The sequence below is a fragment of the Periplaneta americana genome, chromosome 4 (genome assembly GCF_040183065.1).
Source record: "Periplaneta americana isolate PAMFEO1 chromosome 4, P.americana_PAMFEO1_priV1, whole genome shotgun sequence".
NCBI lineage: Eukaryota > Metazoa > Arthropoda > Insecta > Blattodea > Blattidae > Periplaneta > Periplaneta americana.
In genome coordinates this window covers 13889026-13908971 of record NC_091120.1, presented here as the reverse complement: position 1 = coordinate 13908971, position 19946 = coordinate 13889026, and the positions used below count along the sequence as shown (strand labels likewise).

Below are 19946 nucleotides of genomic sequence, written 5' to 3'. Positions count from 1 at the left end.
CTCCATTTTTAGGGTTTTTACCAAAATGAATCATTATTCAAAACCATTTAAATAAACATATAATAAGGTAGGTGTCCCTGATATGGCCATGCTAAGGTTTGAGAATTTTTCTAGCCGCCATTTTGAAAAAAACATGTAAACCACTTTTTTCTTACTCGTTCTCAGTCTAATGGACTTTCTTAAAACAATTTCCTTTCCCCATAAAATAGCTTTAACTGTCCAAAAAGTCCCAAATTCCAAAAGTCTACTTACTGGCCATATCAGGAACATGTGCACATGATATGGCCACCCTTGTTCCATGTTCTATAAATCGTGATTGTTTTCAGTTTGATAGCGCAGTTGTGCTAAAATTAAATAATTTTGGTGTAAAATGAATAAATATGACACTTAATAATCTTTTATATAATTAAAAAGTGTAGCCAAAACAGGTTTTTCCATCAAAAATTAAGTTGTGTTTCTTAAGATACAAAATTTTTGCGTAATATCAGCTATAAGGGATGTAAATTTGTCAGGTGAAAAAATAAAAGTGAAATGAACTTGATATGGCCATGGTGCATTTAATATGGATAAAATCAGGAGCAGGTAAGCTTTCACGAAAATCGTTTGATTATGAACAACTCGTAAAAGATACGCCATCAACGACAACACCAATCAACAGAACATTAAAAACTGAATGGAGTACGATGGTTTTCATGAACAAGTCTTTGAAAAACATGCATAAAACAAAGGAGACTTACCAGAGAAAAATAAGAAGAGATCACATGAAAACCGCAAAACAGGCAACTGACGCCATATTGCTCAACCTGACTGGATGGAAAACGATCAAGTGACATACCAGGATGCCCTTTCACTGGATGCTGCTGCAATTTAGCGGATTTTTTGTTTAACTAACTCACAATAGCGGGGTGGCCATAACAGGAGCACCCACCTTATTAAAAACAAAATCAAAACAATAAATTGTTGTAGTAGAAGTGACGTTTATGTAATATTTAATGTCATTGTTGCACCATATGGTACTTCTATTTTGGCCTTCTTTAGATGGTATTCACTGGTTTAAGTAAAAATAGTTGTTTTCGATTTACAGGGGTTTGTATTTTTCGAATGGGGTTAAGTACCGGTACAGTAGTGAGAGGTCGCAAAAAAAAAGTTTCGCCCAAAAATGGGTGGTGCCTTTAATAAATTTGGGAACCACTGGGATAAAAGCAAATAGAGCGTATAACTTACTAGATTTACCGGTGTGCTTGGGGGGAAGTGTCTTACAATTGAAGGGTTCAGAGCCATCGTGGGCCAAGCGCCATTTGTTAAAAACGGAGAAAGCAACGGTTAAAGTTTAGTGAATGCCATAATCTAATGAAAATTGACATATCATTTAGTTTTAATGTGTATACTTTATATTACTTGCTATATGTTTCCATTGAATAGTGGTAATAACTTCATTTTAACCCTTGTTTTCTACGGTTTTAGTAAATGGCGCTTGGCCCAATATGGTTCTGAACCCTTCAATTATTGGCAGGATGGAAAGTGTTCAATGACAATTCTGTTAAAGAAATAATCCTAAGCATAGTATGAATGACATAGATTTATACCATTTTTTTCCTATTGATCTCAGATTTCCCATAAATGTATTTTACATTATATTCTTTATCCCATCATCATTTAAACACATTTAGAAATACACATTCCATCAATGTGTTTACATTAGGGTTCTCAGTTCTAACAAATAATTTTGCATAGGCCTAGTGTTTCTGTCTCCTTTATGGTTTAAGATCATTTTATGCTCTACCATGCCGAAATGTAGTAATTATACACCTGGTAGCAGTGCTTTAATGCATGTCATTAAAGTATACCTTATTTTATTTCATGGAGTGCAGTTTCATAGAAAGGACTTTGCCGACAGACCTTCTACTGCCCACTACTAATTGGTTGTCATAAATAAATGTCTTCCTTACTGTGACGGAAATCTTGTCTCCTCCTCTTATTAACCAATCACAACCTTCGTTCGGAAGAATTGACAGGCTCCCGTCAAATCCACGTGGAGGCAGAGTTGTCGCATCTTTTCCGAATTCCAAGAATCCCGTCAGTTTCACTGCATAATTTTGAGGGTCACCAGGATTGTGGCAACTGTGCAATGTTGGGACGAGGGGACAGGATGGAATTGTCAGAGTTGTTTGTGTAGGAAGTCATAAATGTGTAAGTGGGTGTTCAAAGGAGCCACCGAACTGCACTCCTTGAAATAAAATAAGGTATATATACACCTATTCATTAAAGTTCAGGTTTTCGATTATTCTCGGATATGCAATCGAAAGACAACGAGGGAAACGTCACGGAAGCTGGAAGTCCAATACTGTCGCAGAAGGTTATGTTCTGTTATTATAATAATTAGCGTTAATTGTAAATAATATTCAAATAAATTCAATTTGTCATCTCGTTTTTCAATTCTAAATCAATTTTCAGATTATATCAAAATGAGTTCATGTTATTCTGTAGATTATAACGAGGTCAGTGACATTATTGTTCCTCGGAAAAAATCAATACTTTTGCGTCTGCGCACATCTCACAATTTACGAGCGATGCACAAGGTCACTTCCACTCTTCAGTTAGATACGAATAAAATGAATACTTCTGAATAATTTCAAGTTAGAAATATGGTCGAGCATAAAAAATCGTATGAAACTTGCCTATAATGATAATTAAGATGCTCGTATGAAAATTATGAAACTCGCTTGCGCTCGTTTCATAAACAAACATACTCGCGTCTTAATTACTATCATTATAGGCTCGTTGCATAATGTACTATTATTAATTAGTAATAAATCATTTTAAGTAGGGCTTAATGGATGTCTGGAAAATCTGTTACCGTACCGAACTATAGACGCATGCTTCACTCAGGCCTGTGTGTCGCAGGACGTAGGTCGTAGAGCGTTCTGCAGAGCGGAGTGTGCAGCAGCCATGTTTGTTTACATCCAGTGCTGCGGAAAATAGTTGCAAGAGCCGCTGAATCTACAGCGATGTTGCAATTTCTTCTACAAACAGAGATGATTTCCCACTAAATAAAAATGTATAACGCAAAATTGCAAAGAAAAGTTCGGTTCTTTGGCGTTACTGTAATTGAACACCTTCCACTCTGTATATTTTCGTAACATGATACTCGGTACCGTATATAAAAATCCGAGTTCTATTCAAAACATAATTCTCGCTTCCATGTAGAGATGTCGGTGTGGCCGTTATACAATTTCAGATTTCCATCCTTTCCATTAATTGTTGTCACATATTTGAATGCTATATAAGTTGGCACAAGTGGTGACAGAAACTGCGATATAAACAGTTCAGAACACAGAGAAATAGCTAAAAGATGTTCTGCAAATGGCCAAGACACACAGAACTATTAATACTTCAGAGTATTGTCACATAGTTACACAGAATACAAACGTGTTACGTGTTAGTGTTGAAATCTGTGGTGCCCGTAGCCCTTGTTGAAGTAAAAGTAAGGGTTGTCCACGAAGAAACCCATGGGAATGTTGTCCATCATCCCGTTATAGAAGTTGTTAACCACGACAAGAAAGTAGAGTGTTAACACTGTAAAGAAGGGAAGACACTGTATAATATGACGGGTGTATGTTTAAATAGGAGGGAAGCATTTGGGTGGGCCTAACTTCATCCTTCATACCATTATTGAAGATTAATTTAAATGACAACAAGATAAAAGAAAACTTTTGTGCGAGATCGTGCGTATTTGCTTGGTTTCCGCACAAAACCAATCCGTGGAAAGTCTAAAATTCCACATTCAGTATTCCCAACCTAACACACATAACAATTTCCCTCTTCTTACCGCTTAAGTGACATATTGATTTTACTGCTTTAGGCTTTTAACATATTATTTTTAGAGACGTTCAATATAGTAATATTATAAATTGGAAACTTACCGCTGCAATTTCACCTAAATTGCACTGTTAATTATTGTTTTTAAATATTTGCAAAAATTAAGTAAACTCTAAATCATTACATAACCTTACCGTTTGTTTTAAGTTCGCATTTATAGACTGGGGGAAAAAAAAGACAGACGTATATCATGGCCTGCTGGAGTAGGCCTATAGTAAACACAGAAAACATTTTAAAGCAACAATGTTGAAGATAGATATTTTTGTTTTGCAAATTTGCCGTCATTGAACAGAAACCAAGATGGAGATTTCATTGCAACTAATTAGAAATTCATCTTTCAGGTATGTAATAAACGATCTTCGCACAAAATAATGTACGATACACGAGCGGTATGTTTTTTTTCAATTCTCGGAAATTAAAAAAGCTCAACTACGTTTCGCTTTTTCAAACTTTTCCTCGAACATGAAAACTTCAACATACCGCTCTTGTAACGCATATTACTATTAAAAAGTAAATTGGAACTTTTGGTTGTAAACCTATTCTACTATGTCGAGAAAGCCAGCCTGTCTGAGATTGCAATAGTAAGAGTGCTTGATTTAATTGACACCAGAGTGCGATAAAAGAGAATTTTGCAATTAAGAAAGCACTGCCAGAATTTTTTTTGGTGGTGCGAGCTTTCAAAACTTTTCGTGTTGTTCTATATTGATTCATTCTTAACATACGTTCTGTCTATTACAACCTTCTTCTTCTAACATCCGCATTAAGTCTGGATTATTGGTTGGTCTGATTGGATGATTTCTTCCGAGGTTTTTCCCAGCCGTGGGACTGATGCCGGATGGTCTATTTATTTTATTGGGTTATTTTACGACGCTGTATCAACATCTAGGTTATTTAGCGTCTGAATGAAATGAAGGTGATAATGCCGGTGAAATGAGTCCGGGGTCCAGCACCGAAAGTTACCCAGCATTTGCTCATATTGGGTTGAGGGAAAACCCCGGAAAAACCTCAACCAGATAACTTGCCCCGACCGGGATTCGAACCCGGGCCACCTGGTTTCGCGGCCAGACGCGCTGACCGTTACACCACAGGTGTGGACCGGATGGTCTATGGCGAGTCCTCGGCCTCACTTCACTTCATCTCCGTTTGGTCTGATTACCTGGTTGAGTTTTTTCCGAGGTTTTCCCCAACCATAAGGCAAATGCCAGGTAATCTGTTGGCGAATCCTCGGCCTCACTTCATCTCATTACATCTCGCCAAAAAATTGTAAAAAATTGAAATTGAAAAAAATTGTACAAATTGTAATTGTAATCTTGTAAAATTTTGACTTGTTCTACATCTTAAAGCTTCATTGCTAATGTAAGATCTATGGAATACAATAAATAAAATGAAAAGAAATGAAAAATATCTCGTAATTTTTTATTAGTTATAATTATACATCTTTATATTCCGAAGTTATATTTCTTCATATTTCTTGCTCTTGTATCGGTTCATATACTTTCCTTAGTATAATCACAGTCTAGTATATATAGTCACGAAGCTTGAGTTGTGAGGGTGCTAGGAACAATAGACTGTGCCGGTACCAGCGAATAGGGATTATAAAGAATGGACACTGAGCGAATTTTTCTGTGTTTTGTTTCTCTGTGCGCCAGCGTTTAGTTCCACTTTCAAGCGCTGGAGGTTAGTGTAATCGAGCATAGGTAAGATAATAATTGAGAATAGAGTTGAGACACAGGATCCAAACATCGCCTACCTTATTGCATAATCCAGTAACACTTCGCTTCAAATAAATTCAAGTTAACAGCTTTTCCTTATTTCTCAGTGACAAACTAGTTGTAATAATAATATTTTATATTTCAGATATCATAAATTATATTATAAAATAATATAATACATTATAAAATTAAGTATCGAATTCGTTTAATATTTGTATATAATATAATATAGGTATATGGTTTTACTTCTCGTAAGAGTTTTGTTTTTCCATTTTCAGCGCTATCAAATCATTACATATTTTAATTGTTGTTGGGGTCAACGTCTCAATTCTCATTATAAAGGAACTCTAGAGTCTAGACATTACAGTTAATGACGGATTTATTATTTTATGGATCCAATTTATTTTGAGTACATAATGTGCCTAGATGTATTAATTATATGTGTTATATTTCCGCTGTGTCGACTGCTAACTGGTGTGATGTCAGCGCCAACTCTAGGGAGAAAGCAGAATCTCACGCTTTACCTGGCTTGAAGGTCATTGAAATTAGTCCGGCTACATCAAAGGTACCGACGCGAAGTGTCCATTCTTTATAATCCCTATTCGCTGCCGGTACTATTTCGCATTGTCTGTAATGAGGCGATATTAGCGATCCTAGCGGTTAGCAACTATCTATGGATGCATATTTACTACGTATTGAGCTTCGTGACTGTATGTACTAGACTGTGATATAATCCTTTCCCAAGCATTTAAGATAAATTTATCCTCTCCGATAACGTCCATAATTCACTCCCAAACATAATTATTGCTTCAATAAATTAATGTCTGCTATACAATAAATATCGACGAACAACTTGGAAATGCAGTTAGGTAAAACAGCTAAAAATGCACATACCCTACATGCCTTTAGCATCAGTGACGTAGCGTCAATGTAAGCTAAAAAGCTTAGCTTCCTCAGTTAATAATAATTACATAATAAACCTGCAGTTTATGGAGAAAATTATTTATTAATTTTAATAGAATTTATATTTACGCGTTAAATATTTTGATGCGGCAGCTCAGGATGATTTGTGATGCAGCAGTAAACAAGAAGCCTGCACACACCAGCTTCCAAGCAGACTGGTTTCTTCTGTGTAATCCACCCCGCAGATTTTCCATCCCTTTCTAACTAAATATCCTGGTCGCAAGGCTCGCAAGAAGCTAGCTTTGACATTGAAAATAAGTAGCTTCCGAGTTATCCCTTTTCGTCAGTTGTGTTCAATTGAAGTGTTAGTGTGCATTGTGGCTGATATATAAATAACGAGCGAAATAACAGTTCCTGACACTAATTTACTTGAATTTTTTTTGGGACAATTGTATTATCAAGACTGACTTACGAACAAAAGTGTGATTTAAAAAACAAATGACCGACTCCCTTGCTGTCAATGAAGGACACGACCAAAACACAGACGCATACTTACGTAATGATTCTAATATTGTGATTTCTCTAAGTATGATAGGCAGTGAGCTGATGTTATACGTATAGGTGTCTATTTGTTAAGAGATATGTGTAAACCGTGAAATCATATTTTACTACATATCATTTGAGGTCATGCCTTATTGGTGTTACTTACGATGTTCCAACCAATCTTCGACTGCTGACTTGACATTGACTACTACAGTAGAACCTCTATTATCCGTGCTAATGAAACGAACGGTTAATCGAAAAGTCGGATAATCCGTACCATAAAATCTTGTCAAACTAAATGCATAATACAATTTAGTAATTTCCTCCATGACCTTTTCCTTTAACATGTTAGGTAGTGAATGAAAAATTCACTAATTTAAGTTCTCAACGTCGGGTTTTTAATGGCCAAGGAAACTCCTTATGACGGCTATGAAAGATACGAATAGTAGAGATCTCATGTAGTAGATTTACATACTTTATATGTACACTTTGTATTTTCTTTTTCATTAAATCGCATACAGTTGTAATTTCTATCTCGTATTCTGATGCGAGATGAACCGCAGTTTTTCTTTTCTCGAACCAATCAATTACTTGCACTCTTCTTCGTAGCACAACACGTTTTCTTTTGACACCTGTGGAAGACATTTTGCATTGACGTTAGGCACTACGGCCACTTGAAGAGTAGACCATACTGTGTGAGGGTAAATGTTTGTAAAAAAACACTCTGTAGAAAAAATTCACACTAACATAATGTACAGTACTTCATATTTTTTCTGCAGCAAAAAAAAAAAAGAGAGCGAGACAGAAAGACAGTCGGATAATCCACCAATCGGTTAATAGGGTGACGGATAATCGGGGTTTTACTGTATTTATTTTAAGACTACTGGGTGTTCAGTTCAAAATGTGTCATGGCTCGCTGTATGTCGTCATGTGGCTAGCCGATGAGCCTAGAGAATTCAATCTTCCTACACTTCCGCAGAGGCGTATTACCTAAATGCGAGAGAAGTTGCCTAGCAAGTACGGCGTTCATTCTGAAGATTACTTACTGATACGTACGGTAACGCCAGTAGTGGCAAGAATGTGAACTGTTTGGAAACACGTACTGAAGTGAGTTTTTTTTTTCTTACTGTCGAGATATGGGGAGAGGGTTAAGACGATTACTTACGTATTTGTTAACTTGGACGGTCAACATGGACACGGAGCATTTGATTTGTGTTGTGGAATGTTGCCGTACGCAAACGATGATAACAAATACCCTGCGTACGACTTGCCCGCGCAAAACACAGTTCGAAAGAGGTTATGGTAGCACACAGACTTTACAGACCGCCATCTGTTGCTACGACATTCAAGTTATACCGTACACGTTCTCAAGTTCAGATTGAACGCCTTGATTAATAGGAAACTTCTCTGACATAAAAGCTGAAACTCGCTTCAAATCGCTGACTCACAACAGTGACGTCATGACACACTTTGAAATGAACACCCAGTATATTTTTGTAATACGTTTTCTCATATTGCATGAAAGACAACTTGAGTTAGCTTCCCCTGCTCAAAATTTCATGCTACGCCACTGTTTAGCATATAGGCAATGATAGTGAATCTTTCTCCTGAAACGTCATCCACAACACAAAACGTTTGAGAACAGCTGCTCTAGGGAAACTAAATAGGTAAGTAAGGTTTACTCACTTATGTTGCACACAGTGACGTAGATGGAGCAGTCCTTCTGGCCCTCGTCGGGCAGTTCCAGGAACATGTTGCAGAAGCAGATGAGGATGTGCGTGCCCAGGATGAACACGTGCGCGTTAATCCACACATACAGCCAGTGTGCCTTCTCCTGTGCACAACATAAGGAATGGAATCAAAGATGTGTTCTGATATAAGAATATTTAAAAAATTCCGTTGTTGTATGTATTTATGTATGTATGTATGTATGTATTTATTCACACTGCAAATGAGTAAATACCCGGTGGCAGTGGTAACTAATTACACTACATAATAACAATTAATAATAATAATAATAATAATAATAATTAACACTAATAATAATAATAATAATAATAATAATCATAATCATAATGAGTGCAAAAATGCATATAGAGTGTTAGTTGGGAGACCGGAGGGAAAAAGACCTTTGGGGAGGCCGAGACGTACATGGGAGGATAATATTAAAATGGATTTGAGGGAGGTGGAATATGATGATAGAGACTGGATTAATCTTGCACAGGATAGAGACCGATGGCGGGCTTATGTGAGGGTGGCAATGAACCTGCGGGTTCCTTGAAAGCCATTTGTAAGTAATTAAGTTGTAATAATAATAATAATAATAATAATAATAATAATAATTACTTACTAACTACTAACACTCTATATACATTCCTGGATTCGCCCATACGTGCTACATGCCCTGCCCATCTCAAACGTCTGGATTTAATGTTCCTAATTATGCCAGGTGAAGAATACAGTGCGTGCATTTCTGCGTTGTGTAACTTTCTCCATTCTCCTGTAACTTCATCCCTTTTAGCCCCAAATATTTTCCTAAGCACCTTATTCTCAAACACTCTTAACCTATGTTCCTCTCTCAGAGTGAGAGTCCAAGTTTCACAACCATACAGAACAACCGATAATATGACTGTTTTATGAATTCTAACTTTCAGATTTTTTGACAACAGACTAGATGATAAAAGCTTCTCAACCGAATAATAACACGCATTTCCCATATTTATTCTGCGTTTAATTTCCTCCCGAGTGTCATTTATATTTGTTACTGTTGCTCCAAGATATTTGAATTTTTCCACCCCTTCGAAGGATAAATCTCCAATTTTTATATTTCCATTTCGTACAATATTCCCGTCACGAGACATAATCATATACTTTGTCTTTTCGGGATTTACTTCCAAACCGATCGCTTTACTTGCTTCAAGTAAAATTTCCGTGTTTTCCCTAATCGTTTGTGGATTTTCTCCTAACATATTCACGTCATCGGCATAGACAAGAAGCCGATGTAACCCGTTCAATTCCAAACCCTGCCTGTTATCCTGAACTTTCCTAATGGCATATTCTAGAGCGAAGTTAAAAAGTAAAGGTGATAGTGCATCTCCCTGCTTTAGCCCCCAGTAATAATAATAATAATAATAATAATAATAATAATAATAATAATAATAATAATAATAATAATAATTATTATTATTTATTTATTTATTTATTTATTTATACTCGCAGAGTTAAGGCCATAGGGCCTTCTCTTACACTCTACCTGGTCACAAAGTATACAAAAAGTGAAAATTTAACAAAAAGTTAAAGAACAGAGTACTAATATATTATAAAAAAATAGCAATAATAGCATAACAAAATCGACACTAAACAACATGAAAATAATACCATAACAGGAGAAAGAAAGTAAAATACATTGGAATATAATAAAAGCAACTCATTTAGTACAAATAGTTAATATGGAAAACGTAAGTAAGAATATAACAAAATGGAATGTGATAAAGTAATAATAAAGAAAAGAAATACGAAAATTAAATGAGCTGCTGCGAAGAAGTCAAAAGGAGGAAGCAATGGCAAAGGAAGCTTTTAATAGGCTTTTCTGCGGTCTTCTGGAGAAGGAACTAAGAAAGAGACTAGTGAAGTGCTTTGTGTGGAGTGTAGCATTGTGTAAGGTAGAAATATGGACATTACGACGAAGTCAAGGGAAGCGAATAGAAGCATTTGAAATGTGGATATGGAGGAAAATGAAGCGTGTGAAATGGACAGACAGAATAAGAAACGAAGCTGTGTTGGAAAGAGTGGGTGGAGAAAGAATGATGCTGAAACTGATCAGGAAGAGGAAAGTGAATTGGCTGGGTCACTGGTTGAGAATAAACTGTCTTCTCAAGGTTGGACTGGAAGGAATGGTGAACGGGAGAAGAGTTCGGGACAGAAGATTTCAGGTGATAGACGGGATTAAGATATTATATGGATCATATGCGGAGTCAAAGAGAAAGGCAGAAAATAGGAAAGACTGGAGAAAGCTGGGTTTGCAGTGAAAGACCTGCCGTTGGGCAGAACATTAGGGGAGAGTCGGGTAGTATCGGACATCGAGTAGTATCGGACAGTGCGTTTCTTTCATCTACCACCATATGGTAGTACCTGAATGACATGGTTACGTTTCTCTATGCGACATTACAGAAACGTAACCATGTCAATCAGGTACTATCATCGTGTGGTATATGAAAGAAACTCGCTGTCCGATATTACCCGATGTCCGATACTACCCGACTCTCCCCTATGAATGAATGGACAGATTAGCAACGTGTTTAGAATTTTATTCCGTTAAAAGGTCAAAGAGAAAATCATGTGAGCAAATGCAAAATATAACCTAAAAGCTCGTCCACTCCAAGTTAGTAGAACAGAAGATTACGCAATATGTATACACAGCTGAATGTCTTGACTGATCAATTTGTCCTACGAAGTGATAATTATTATGGTGCGAATTGATAATATAGAGCTTAATTGAAATATAAATTAGGAAAATCGTTCAATCTATAGATGTTGAATATAGAAGACGTCAGAACTGTAGTTAATTGCCGAACAAGTCAATAAAATACGACATGAGTGCTTGGGGATAGCCGTGCAGTTGACAGCTGTCATGTGTTAAATTTCGCAGACATGGCTGCACAGAGTGCCCGACAACATATCTTCTTCTCCAGACAGGCATAGGCTCACGGTGTGGTGAAAGTTGCACATCTGGCTGCCATCTTCATCTGTTGTCACTTAAGCTCCTACACCAAAATAAAATTAATAGTAGTAGTAGAGGCAGTAGTGTAGTTGTAGTGATAGTAGTAGGTTTTGTTTGACACTTTCAAATGCACAACCTAATTTTTTAACGTCAACATGCAAGATGTTTGAAGCTGTCTCAAAGAGAGAGGTTAATTTACGCGCCGTAAGTCTATGACCAGGTCTCCTAGCTTTACTTCCTTCCCTAACTCTTCGTAATGGATCCCTCCTTCTCTGATTTTGCTGATGATGAATCAGATATATGTAAAAAAGAGTATACTTTTTTAGTTATTTAAGCACGCTGTATCAACCACAGTCTAGTATATACAGTCACGAAGCTTAATACTTACTAAATATGCAAACATAGACAGGTGAAATATGCATCCATAGATATTTGCTCACCACCAGGATCGCTACTATCGCCTCATCACAGACTCTTTCTCTAGCAGACCATAAAATGTATTGTACTTTCGATATCGTGTTCTTTTGAAAAAAATTAACACCTTCCTTCCACTATTGAAATACGTAAGGTTTATATATTATTTTCATAAAATATATATTATATTCTATAAACTCACCTTCCTGGATCTTTCGGAAGAAGGATAACTCTAACCTATTTTTCTTACAATTTTTAGTACTACAAACGTCTCCTTGTCCCATATTATTATTCAAATTATTGTATTTTAGCCATTTACAGTTATTACAACCGATAACGAACATTTCACAGTTTACATAGCTTTTCACAAAAATGCGAAATACGGCACAGTCAATGCTTTTTCGATCTAAACTAGGCCGTAATGTTTGCTCGGGTTTTCTAATTCAGTGTATGGAGCTCAGTGAAATATTATAATTATAACTTTATTGCTTATCATTGCTAAGCTTTATTTAGTGTAATGTGTTATAAGTTCCGTTTACTTCTTGTTGCATAATATGTTGCAGAAATAATTACGAAACTGTGTTATTTTAATGTGAAGAGAATTTTACATGTTAGTATAATCTGTTCGCGTCAACATTTCAAGTTTAGAATGGAAGCTATTTTGAGGTTTAATAAAAAAGAATTTATATTGTGATTTCAATTTAGCACATCTACCTTCCTTAATTTTAGACAAAACATTTACCATACCACTCTTATGAAATTAGTGTACGTACAATTGTGTTACTTCGTCTCTTAAGTAGTAGATAAATACAATAATTCAGTAATCAATTGTAGTATTAAAATACAAATTGAATGTCCGGGGTATCATACATGGCATTATGCTTAATTATTATGTATGATTGCGAATTTAGGAATGTAAGTTAAATGTAGTAAACATAATCTATAATTTTCATATGAATGGCAAGGCATTGGAGATCACTAAATTTAGACAGAAAGGGGCAACTGGTACAGTAAACATAACCTATAATTTCAACATATCTAAATATCCGTGCGGTGCAATTGAAAATTATTGAATCGTGCATAAATGAATGTACAGTTACCCTTAAAAAGAATGAGACGATTCTTGGTTATCGAAAGTTAAAGTTCTACAGCGCGGTTCACTCGATATCGACGTATAACGACAAGTACCATGACAAATAGAACAAGAATTGTTACAAGGGCCACAACAAGGACGAGGATAGAATAAGGATCACGAAGAAGACAGCCATTTAAGGCCACGATTTCACAACATAGCTCGGGTAACAAAATATCATTGCTTCTCTATACCGAATGGCAAATGCCTGCTAAGGGATCTACATTCTGCACTGCTGCTGCCACTGTCTTGTCTCGGTAGCTCATATAGTAGCGTGTCGGTTCCACCGTATAACCAAAAACGTTTCGCGTTCGATCCCAGGTAAAACTTTTTTTTTATTGAGGTGTAATTAATTTCTTCTGAGTTCCTCGACTGTATAATTTGTCGAAAAATATGGAACAATTTATGCCCAATTTTTGGGTCTACAGGTGGGCTGAACCTCGTCAAAAAATAAATAAATCTTACTTGGAAGTTAAAAGTATTCTTCCTGAAACAAAAACCATAAAAAACAAAAAGAGATCTGTTAACTCAAAATCTTGTCCACACACCATCATACATTTCTCCAATTGAAATCCACTCGATTGGTAGCGAAGGCAAGACGGTTGACAGCTTGTGCTTCCTCCAATATTTCCATTTGCTCTCCTAATACCGCGGTTCCTCAAGCTGCTGATGACAGTCTGTGAAGAATCGGGAAAGTTAGATGCTGCTCTTATTTCGTTAGCAGTCCGAAAGGGGTCCAGTCGAACTGTCTCGAATAAGAGAGCATCCTCTTCCAATGAAGAAATCCGGGGACGCCCAGGAATAGGGCGATTTTCGACCTCCCCTGAATTTTGGTAACGATGAACCCCCTCGCGGCTGTACTTCCAGGAACACCGACCAAACGGCCAGCAGATCTAGCCCCATATCCAGCCTCAACTAGAGCTATAACTCTCTGTCTCGTGTCACGTCGGTTCGCCATTACGATTAGAAATGAGGGATGACGATAATACTTTAGTGTAGACAATGACTATTTAACGTGATACAGAATTATTGAAATAAGGGGCATGTTGCACAGTAAGAGTTAATAAATCAATCCTAAATTAAATATTTAAATAACAGGATATAACAGGAAGTCCAATTATTGTTGCGAAACTAATCAAATTAAATCTAATTAAATTAAGTAAACAAATCCCAAGTTGTGACACCACATTGCTACAGCTAAATTCTAGGTTATTAACATAAGCACTGAATAGGCCCGTGCTTATGCGTTGGACGACAAAACGAAACATCAAAAGTTCGAATCTTGCCGAGGAATGTAACTTCTTGCTTTTCATAATGTAAATCAGACTTCTAACTACAATCATTCATATTTCTTACAGTATTTATTACTATTTATAGCCAACATTGAATTCTTCAGAAATCTCATATGGAATTTGTGATCTGTAGTGACATAAACATAGATTATATCTCGGAACTTTTCCGTAAAAGTAAATTAAATTCACTCCTTGAAACTAGAAACCTTAGTCGTAGAGTCATTTTCCTACCAGCATACAAGCTGAAGTAGCACAGCCATTGATAAAAGTTTTGTACACAGAATTAGACTGAATTCCTATTCGACAGAACCTATAATCAATGGCTTGTCTGAACATGATAAACAAATCCTAAGTGTTTCCAATGTCACTGAACAATTTCAAAATATTAATTTAAAAACTTAAAAAGGGTCGTAAATACTGTATCTAGTGACTATTTACATTTATGTCTTGGAAAAACGTATATGATACTGGTACTACTGATATTAACAGTAAATGTATTGTATTTTTCACTTAATTTCAGAATCACTTCAGTGGATGTTCTCCACTCAATCTTGTGAAAAAATTCAAAAGTAAAAACATGTAAATAACGCAAGGACTTAAAAATCTCATGTATTAAAAAGAAGAATCTATATGTAATGAGTTGCAATGTAATGATCCTCGTGTTCTTAAATACTACAAGAAGCACAGTGTAATTTATCAAAAATTATGAAAGAGGGAAATAGAATATATTTGAATAGAAAAACACGAGATTCAGATAATGCAATTAAAGCTATTCGGAATATTATTAAAGTTAAACTTGTAGATATCCTAAGAAAGAAAATATTTTTTTCATTAAAACCAGTGATTATACAGTAGAGGATCCCAAATCTATTGCAAATTCTTTTAATGTCTTATAGTATATAGTACAGAAATATTATTGATAAATTAAACCTTCAAGATTTTGCAAAAGATACTGCAATTTGTTACTTAACAGATGCATTTAATAATTATTATTAATATATGTAATTAGACAATAACTGCAACAGTGCTTTTTCATTCAATCATAACATGAATAAAATTGAATGCACATTAAATTAAACACTATTGCAAACACGTAGATAAAGTAGTTAAAATGAACTGAAGGGGTGAGAATAAAATAATCCAAAGCCACACTTTTAACAAAAATTGTTTTGTGCGAGTGCATTTCTTACACACATGGGAAAGCTACTAATAAAATATTGTAGTAACTACTCAACAAATGACATAGCCTAAGGACTCTAAACCTTTGTAAAAGTTTGTCTGTGTGGCTTAGGAATATTTTTTAATTTCATTTTAATTGTTAGTTTTTAATATATATGCATTTACATTGTATGTGTGTATGTATAAATGCATTCATTAGATTTACGTTTATAATATAACTTGCAATTTTGTATTGTCTGTGATCATTAACACTTAATCTGAGGACTTTGTAAAACTCTATTTCAACGTTATTTAGCTTTTTCAAAGTTATTTAGACAAAAAAAAATCCTTGTGTAGACTAGGAATCGAACTCGCACTCTTCTACACGACATACAGAAGTCTTACTGTCTGAGCTATTGAAACGACACGAAAGCTTTCCTTTCTGTGCGGAGTGTCGATCTAGTCATGAACGTCCATTGTCGATTTAACTACACGTTTATGTATATATTTATCTTTTATTTACGTAATATTATCATATTTTTTGCAGTTTTTGAAGTGAATTTCGGAACGATGCTAGTAACAAACCAAATAGCCTGAATTTAAGTAACTCAATATACGTTATCTTGTGTATCAGTGCTCTGGTCTCTGATCATGCGCAGTGTCTTACATCTGAGACTTAGGAATATTCAATCGTCTCATCCTTTTCTACGGAAACTGTACAAGAATTTCACAATATTTAATCGAAATAAAGGCAGGTATTACAAATACGAACAACATAATTTTCACACCATACATAATATTACATCTTAACTCGCAAGTGAATTATGTCTGAAGTGTCTCATAATCATTGTTTCAAATTTTATTAATGGAATTACACTGCATTTTAGAGAAACATATGTTACTGTTTATGCACTCCAATTAATTTATATGGTTGAAACGCCGCCCTTCGTGATCGGGTTACGCGAGTTACATGGTCTGCCTTACGGCCTGTATTAGATCACGATGGCTGTGGCACAGTCTATTGTTTCTAGTACTCACAGCGCTCCAAGCGGCTAGCAACTATCGCGAGATTTGCAAAAAATCATCCCGAGCTTCGTGATTGTATATAGTAGACTGTGGTATCAACTATTAGGTTATTTTATGTCGGTGGAATTGGCAACAGCGAGATATATTTGGCAATATGAGACCAAAGATTTACCATGTGCTTACTGACATTTGCCTTACAGTTGAAGAAAACCTCGGGTAAAAACCTAACCAGGTAATCAGCCCAAACGGGAATCAAAGCCACATCCGAACGCAGTTTAGGGTCGGCAGGCAAATGCTCCAACCGCCTGAGCTAAGTGGGTGGCCAGAAGAGGGATAGATTGGATTTTTTCCATTGCTGTCAATTAATAAGTACTGTAATTCAAGATTAGTGAAGCAAAAATACCGATTTGTAAAGACTACAACGCGTAGGATTAGGTCTTCACTCTTCTTTCACCTGAGATAATCTATTCATTAACAGCAATGGAAAAAGTAAAATCTATACATCTTCGTAGCAATTCACTATTGGTTTCTACCCTTTTATGCAGCTCCTAAACGCTGGTTGTCGTACATCTATGGCTCGATGCAAATATAAAAATATCTAGCATCTACTTTCGTGTTAACTTTTTCGTAAAAGCAACAAAAATGGATGTCTGAATATCTCCGGCTTCTTTCATCACCAAAATCATATTCATATTAATTTAGAAATATTCTCACCATTCGTAAGCTGCCACAAGGGACAAAGAGTATTAACCATATACATTTTTGCAAGTTCAGTGAACCATTGATTTGGTTTTGACAATGAAACTCTACAAGTACATAGCTGCAAGTAAACATCTACAGACGCATCTAGTTCACAACAATAGAACCAGTACTCAACAATCACGGCCGACTTGATGTGCTCGCTTCGCTTCTCGTTTACCGGCCTTGACAATTCATTTTGATCCCTGTGTTAAAGCTGTAATCGAGAAAATATGAAATTCCCGCCAGATGGCACTAACTCCCAAGATTCACTGAGGAATGTGTGTATGGTTTCTTGTACGATTATAATTAGTAATATTGCGCTTATTTCTATTGGTATGTGAGTTTATTGTGATAGGATTCAAAATGACGTATTGTTGTGTACTATTGTGTACTTCGAATAGAAAAAAAGAGTGGAGGAGCAATATCATTCCACGAATTTCCGAGTGACAGGGGAAGATTATTATATTTCGTGACCATAATACTGTACGAAATGGAAATATAGGTAAAAATTGGAGTTGTATCCTTCGAAGAGGTGGAAAAATTCAAATATTTTATTTTACTTTAGTAGGTTATTTTACGACGCTTTATCAACATCTTAGGCTATTCAGCGGCTGAATGAGATGAAGGTGATAATGCCGGTGAAGTGAGTCCAAGGTCCAACACCGAAAGTTACCCAGCATTTGCTAATATTGGGTTGAGGGAAAACCCCGGAAAAAACCTCAACCAGGTAACTTGCCCCGACCGGGAATCGAACCCGGGCCACCTGGTTTCGCGGATAGACGCGCTAACCGTTACTCCACAGGTGTGGACAAAAATTCAAATATCTTGGAGCAACAGTGACAAATATAAATGACACTCGGGAGAAAATTAAACGCAGAATAAATATGGGAATGCCTCTTATTATTCGGTTGAAAAGCTTTTGTCATCTAGTCTGCTGTAAAAAAATCGGAAAGTTAGAATCTATAAAAACAGTTATATTACCGGTTGTTCTCTATGGTTGTGAACTTGGAATCTCATTTTGAGAGCGGAACAGACATTACGGGTGTTTCAGAATAAGGTTCTTAGAAAAATATTTGGGGCTAAGAGCGATGGAATTAGAGGAGAATGGAGGAAGTTACATAACGCAGAACTGCACGCATTGTATTCTTCACCTGACATAATTAGGAACATTAAATCCAGACGTTTGAGATGGGCAGGGCATGTAGTATGTATGGGCGAATTCAGATATAGAGTGTTAGCTGGGAGGCCAGAGGAAATAAGACCTTTGGGGAGGCCGAGACGTAGATGGGAGGATAATATTAAAATGGATTTGAGGGCGGTGGGATATGATGATAGGGACTGGATTAACCTTGCACAGGATAGGGACCAATGGCGGGCTTATGTGAGGGCGGCAATGAAACTCCGTGTTCCTTAAAAGCCATAAGTAAGTAAGGAAAGATGCGAAAATGGCTTAAAGTGATTTCACGCCGAGACTTTGTTTCTAAAGCAACTCTCCATCTTCAGTCGTTTGTAGTTTACATTTCAGGGAAGAAGATTATTCTAATAATGGGAAATTTAGAGTATCAAAACCAAATGCTGTGCCAACAATATTCCCTCATTATCCTAGGTATAAGTATCAGAAGACCATGACGAACAGTTACTAAAACTGATCTCCCTCTACCCAAGAAACGCAAATCTTTTAGTAATATTGGTTTTTCACTGTTCGAACAAGATGTTCCGAGTGGCTCAGCATCAGTTAATGACATACCCTTCTTGCCAGTTGAAAATGACCATAAAGCGACGCAAACAGACGTTGTCAACTTTGTGGAGCTAAAAAGAAATAATTAACAGATTGCATGTGAAAATTACACAACTTAATCAGGTGTTACAAGAGAAGCAAGATGGGATAACGAAAACAACCGAAAAACTCCAATTGAAAGAGATCCGTTACATAAAGAACAAGAAAATGCATGGAAAGAGGCCGAAGAAGGCAATATTCATGCAAAATTGATTCTAGATCAGCTGCTTAATCATCGAAAGAGAATACCAAACAAGAATATATTAGAAAATTTGTGTTCAGAAATTGAGCCGTTACTGTGTAGATGTCCTCTCTTGCAATGCCAATTTGTGATGAAGACGGCCAAAACGAACTTGCTAATATCACTACTGTGAAATTTGTTAGGCCGCTTCTAGATAACATTGCAGCAGCTTTAACTGAAAAGCTTGTTCCTTCGAAGAATGCGGCTTATAATCCACTGAGTCGCAAAATCTTGAAACTATGATTCTTGAATCTGCAATATCAAGTGGAATGTATCAGTGCAGTGAGTGAAATTATCAAACTCAGTACAAGTTATGGTAAATAATTACCCAAGTGATTACTTTGAAACATCGTAGTTTAGCCTAGGGGTGCTCTCAGCGAATGAACTACAAAATTACGTCTCTGTCAT

At 36.2% G+C, this 19946-nt stretch overlaps 1 protein-coding gene across 2 annotated transcripts in view; it reads right to left on the bottom strand.

The window, feature by feature from the left end:
• Positions 1-233: 233 nt before the first annotated feature.
• Positions 234-19946, bottom strand: part of LOC138697523 (uncharacterized) — a 65629-nt gene continuing 45916 nt past the window's right edge. For both annotated transcript variants that reach the window (XM_069822833.1, XM_069822832.1), the window contains exons 5-6: positions 8724-8871; positions 234-3576 (exon numbers count right to left, since the gene is read on the bottom strand). In XM_069822833.1, the coding sequence (XP_069678934.1) occupies positions 3440-3576; positions 8724-8871 (285 nt within the window). In that variant the 3' untranslated portion in view covers positions 234-3439. The remainder of the gene's footprint in view (positions 3577-8723; positions 8872-19946) is intronic.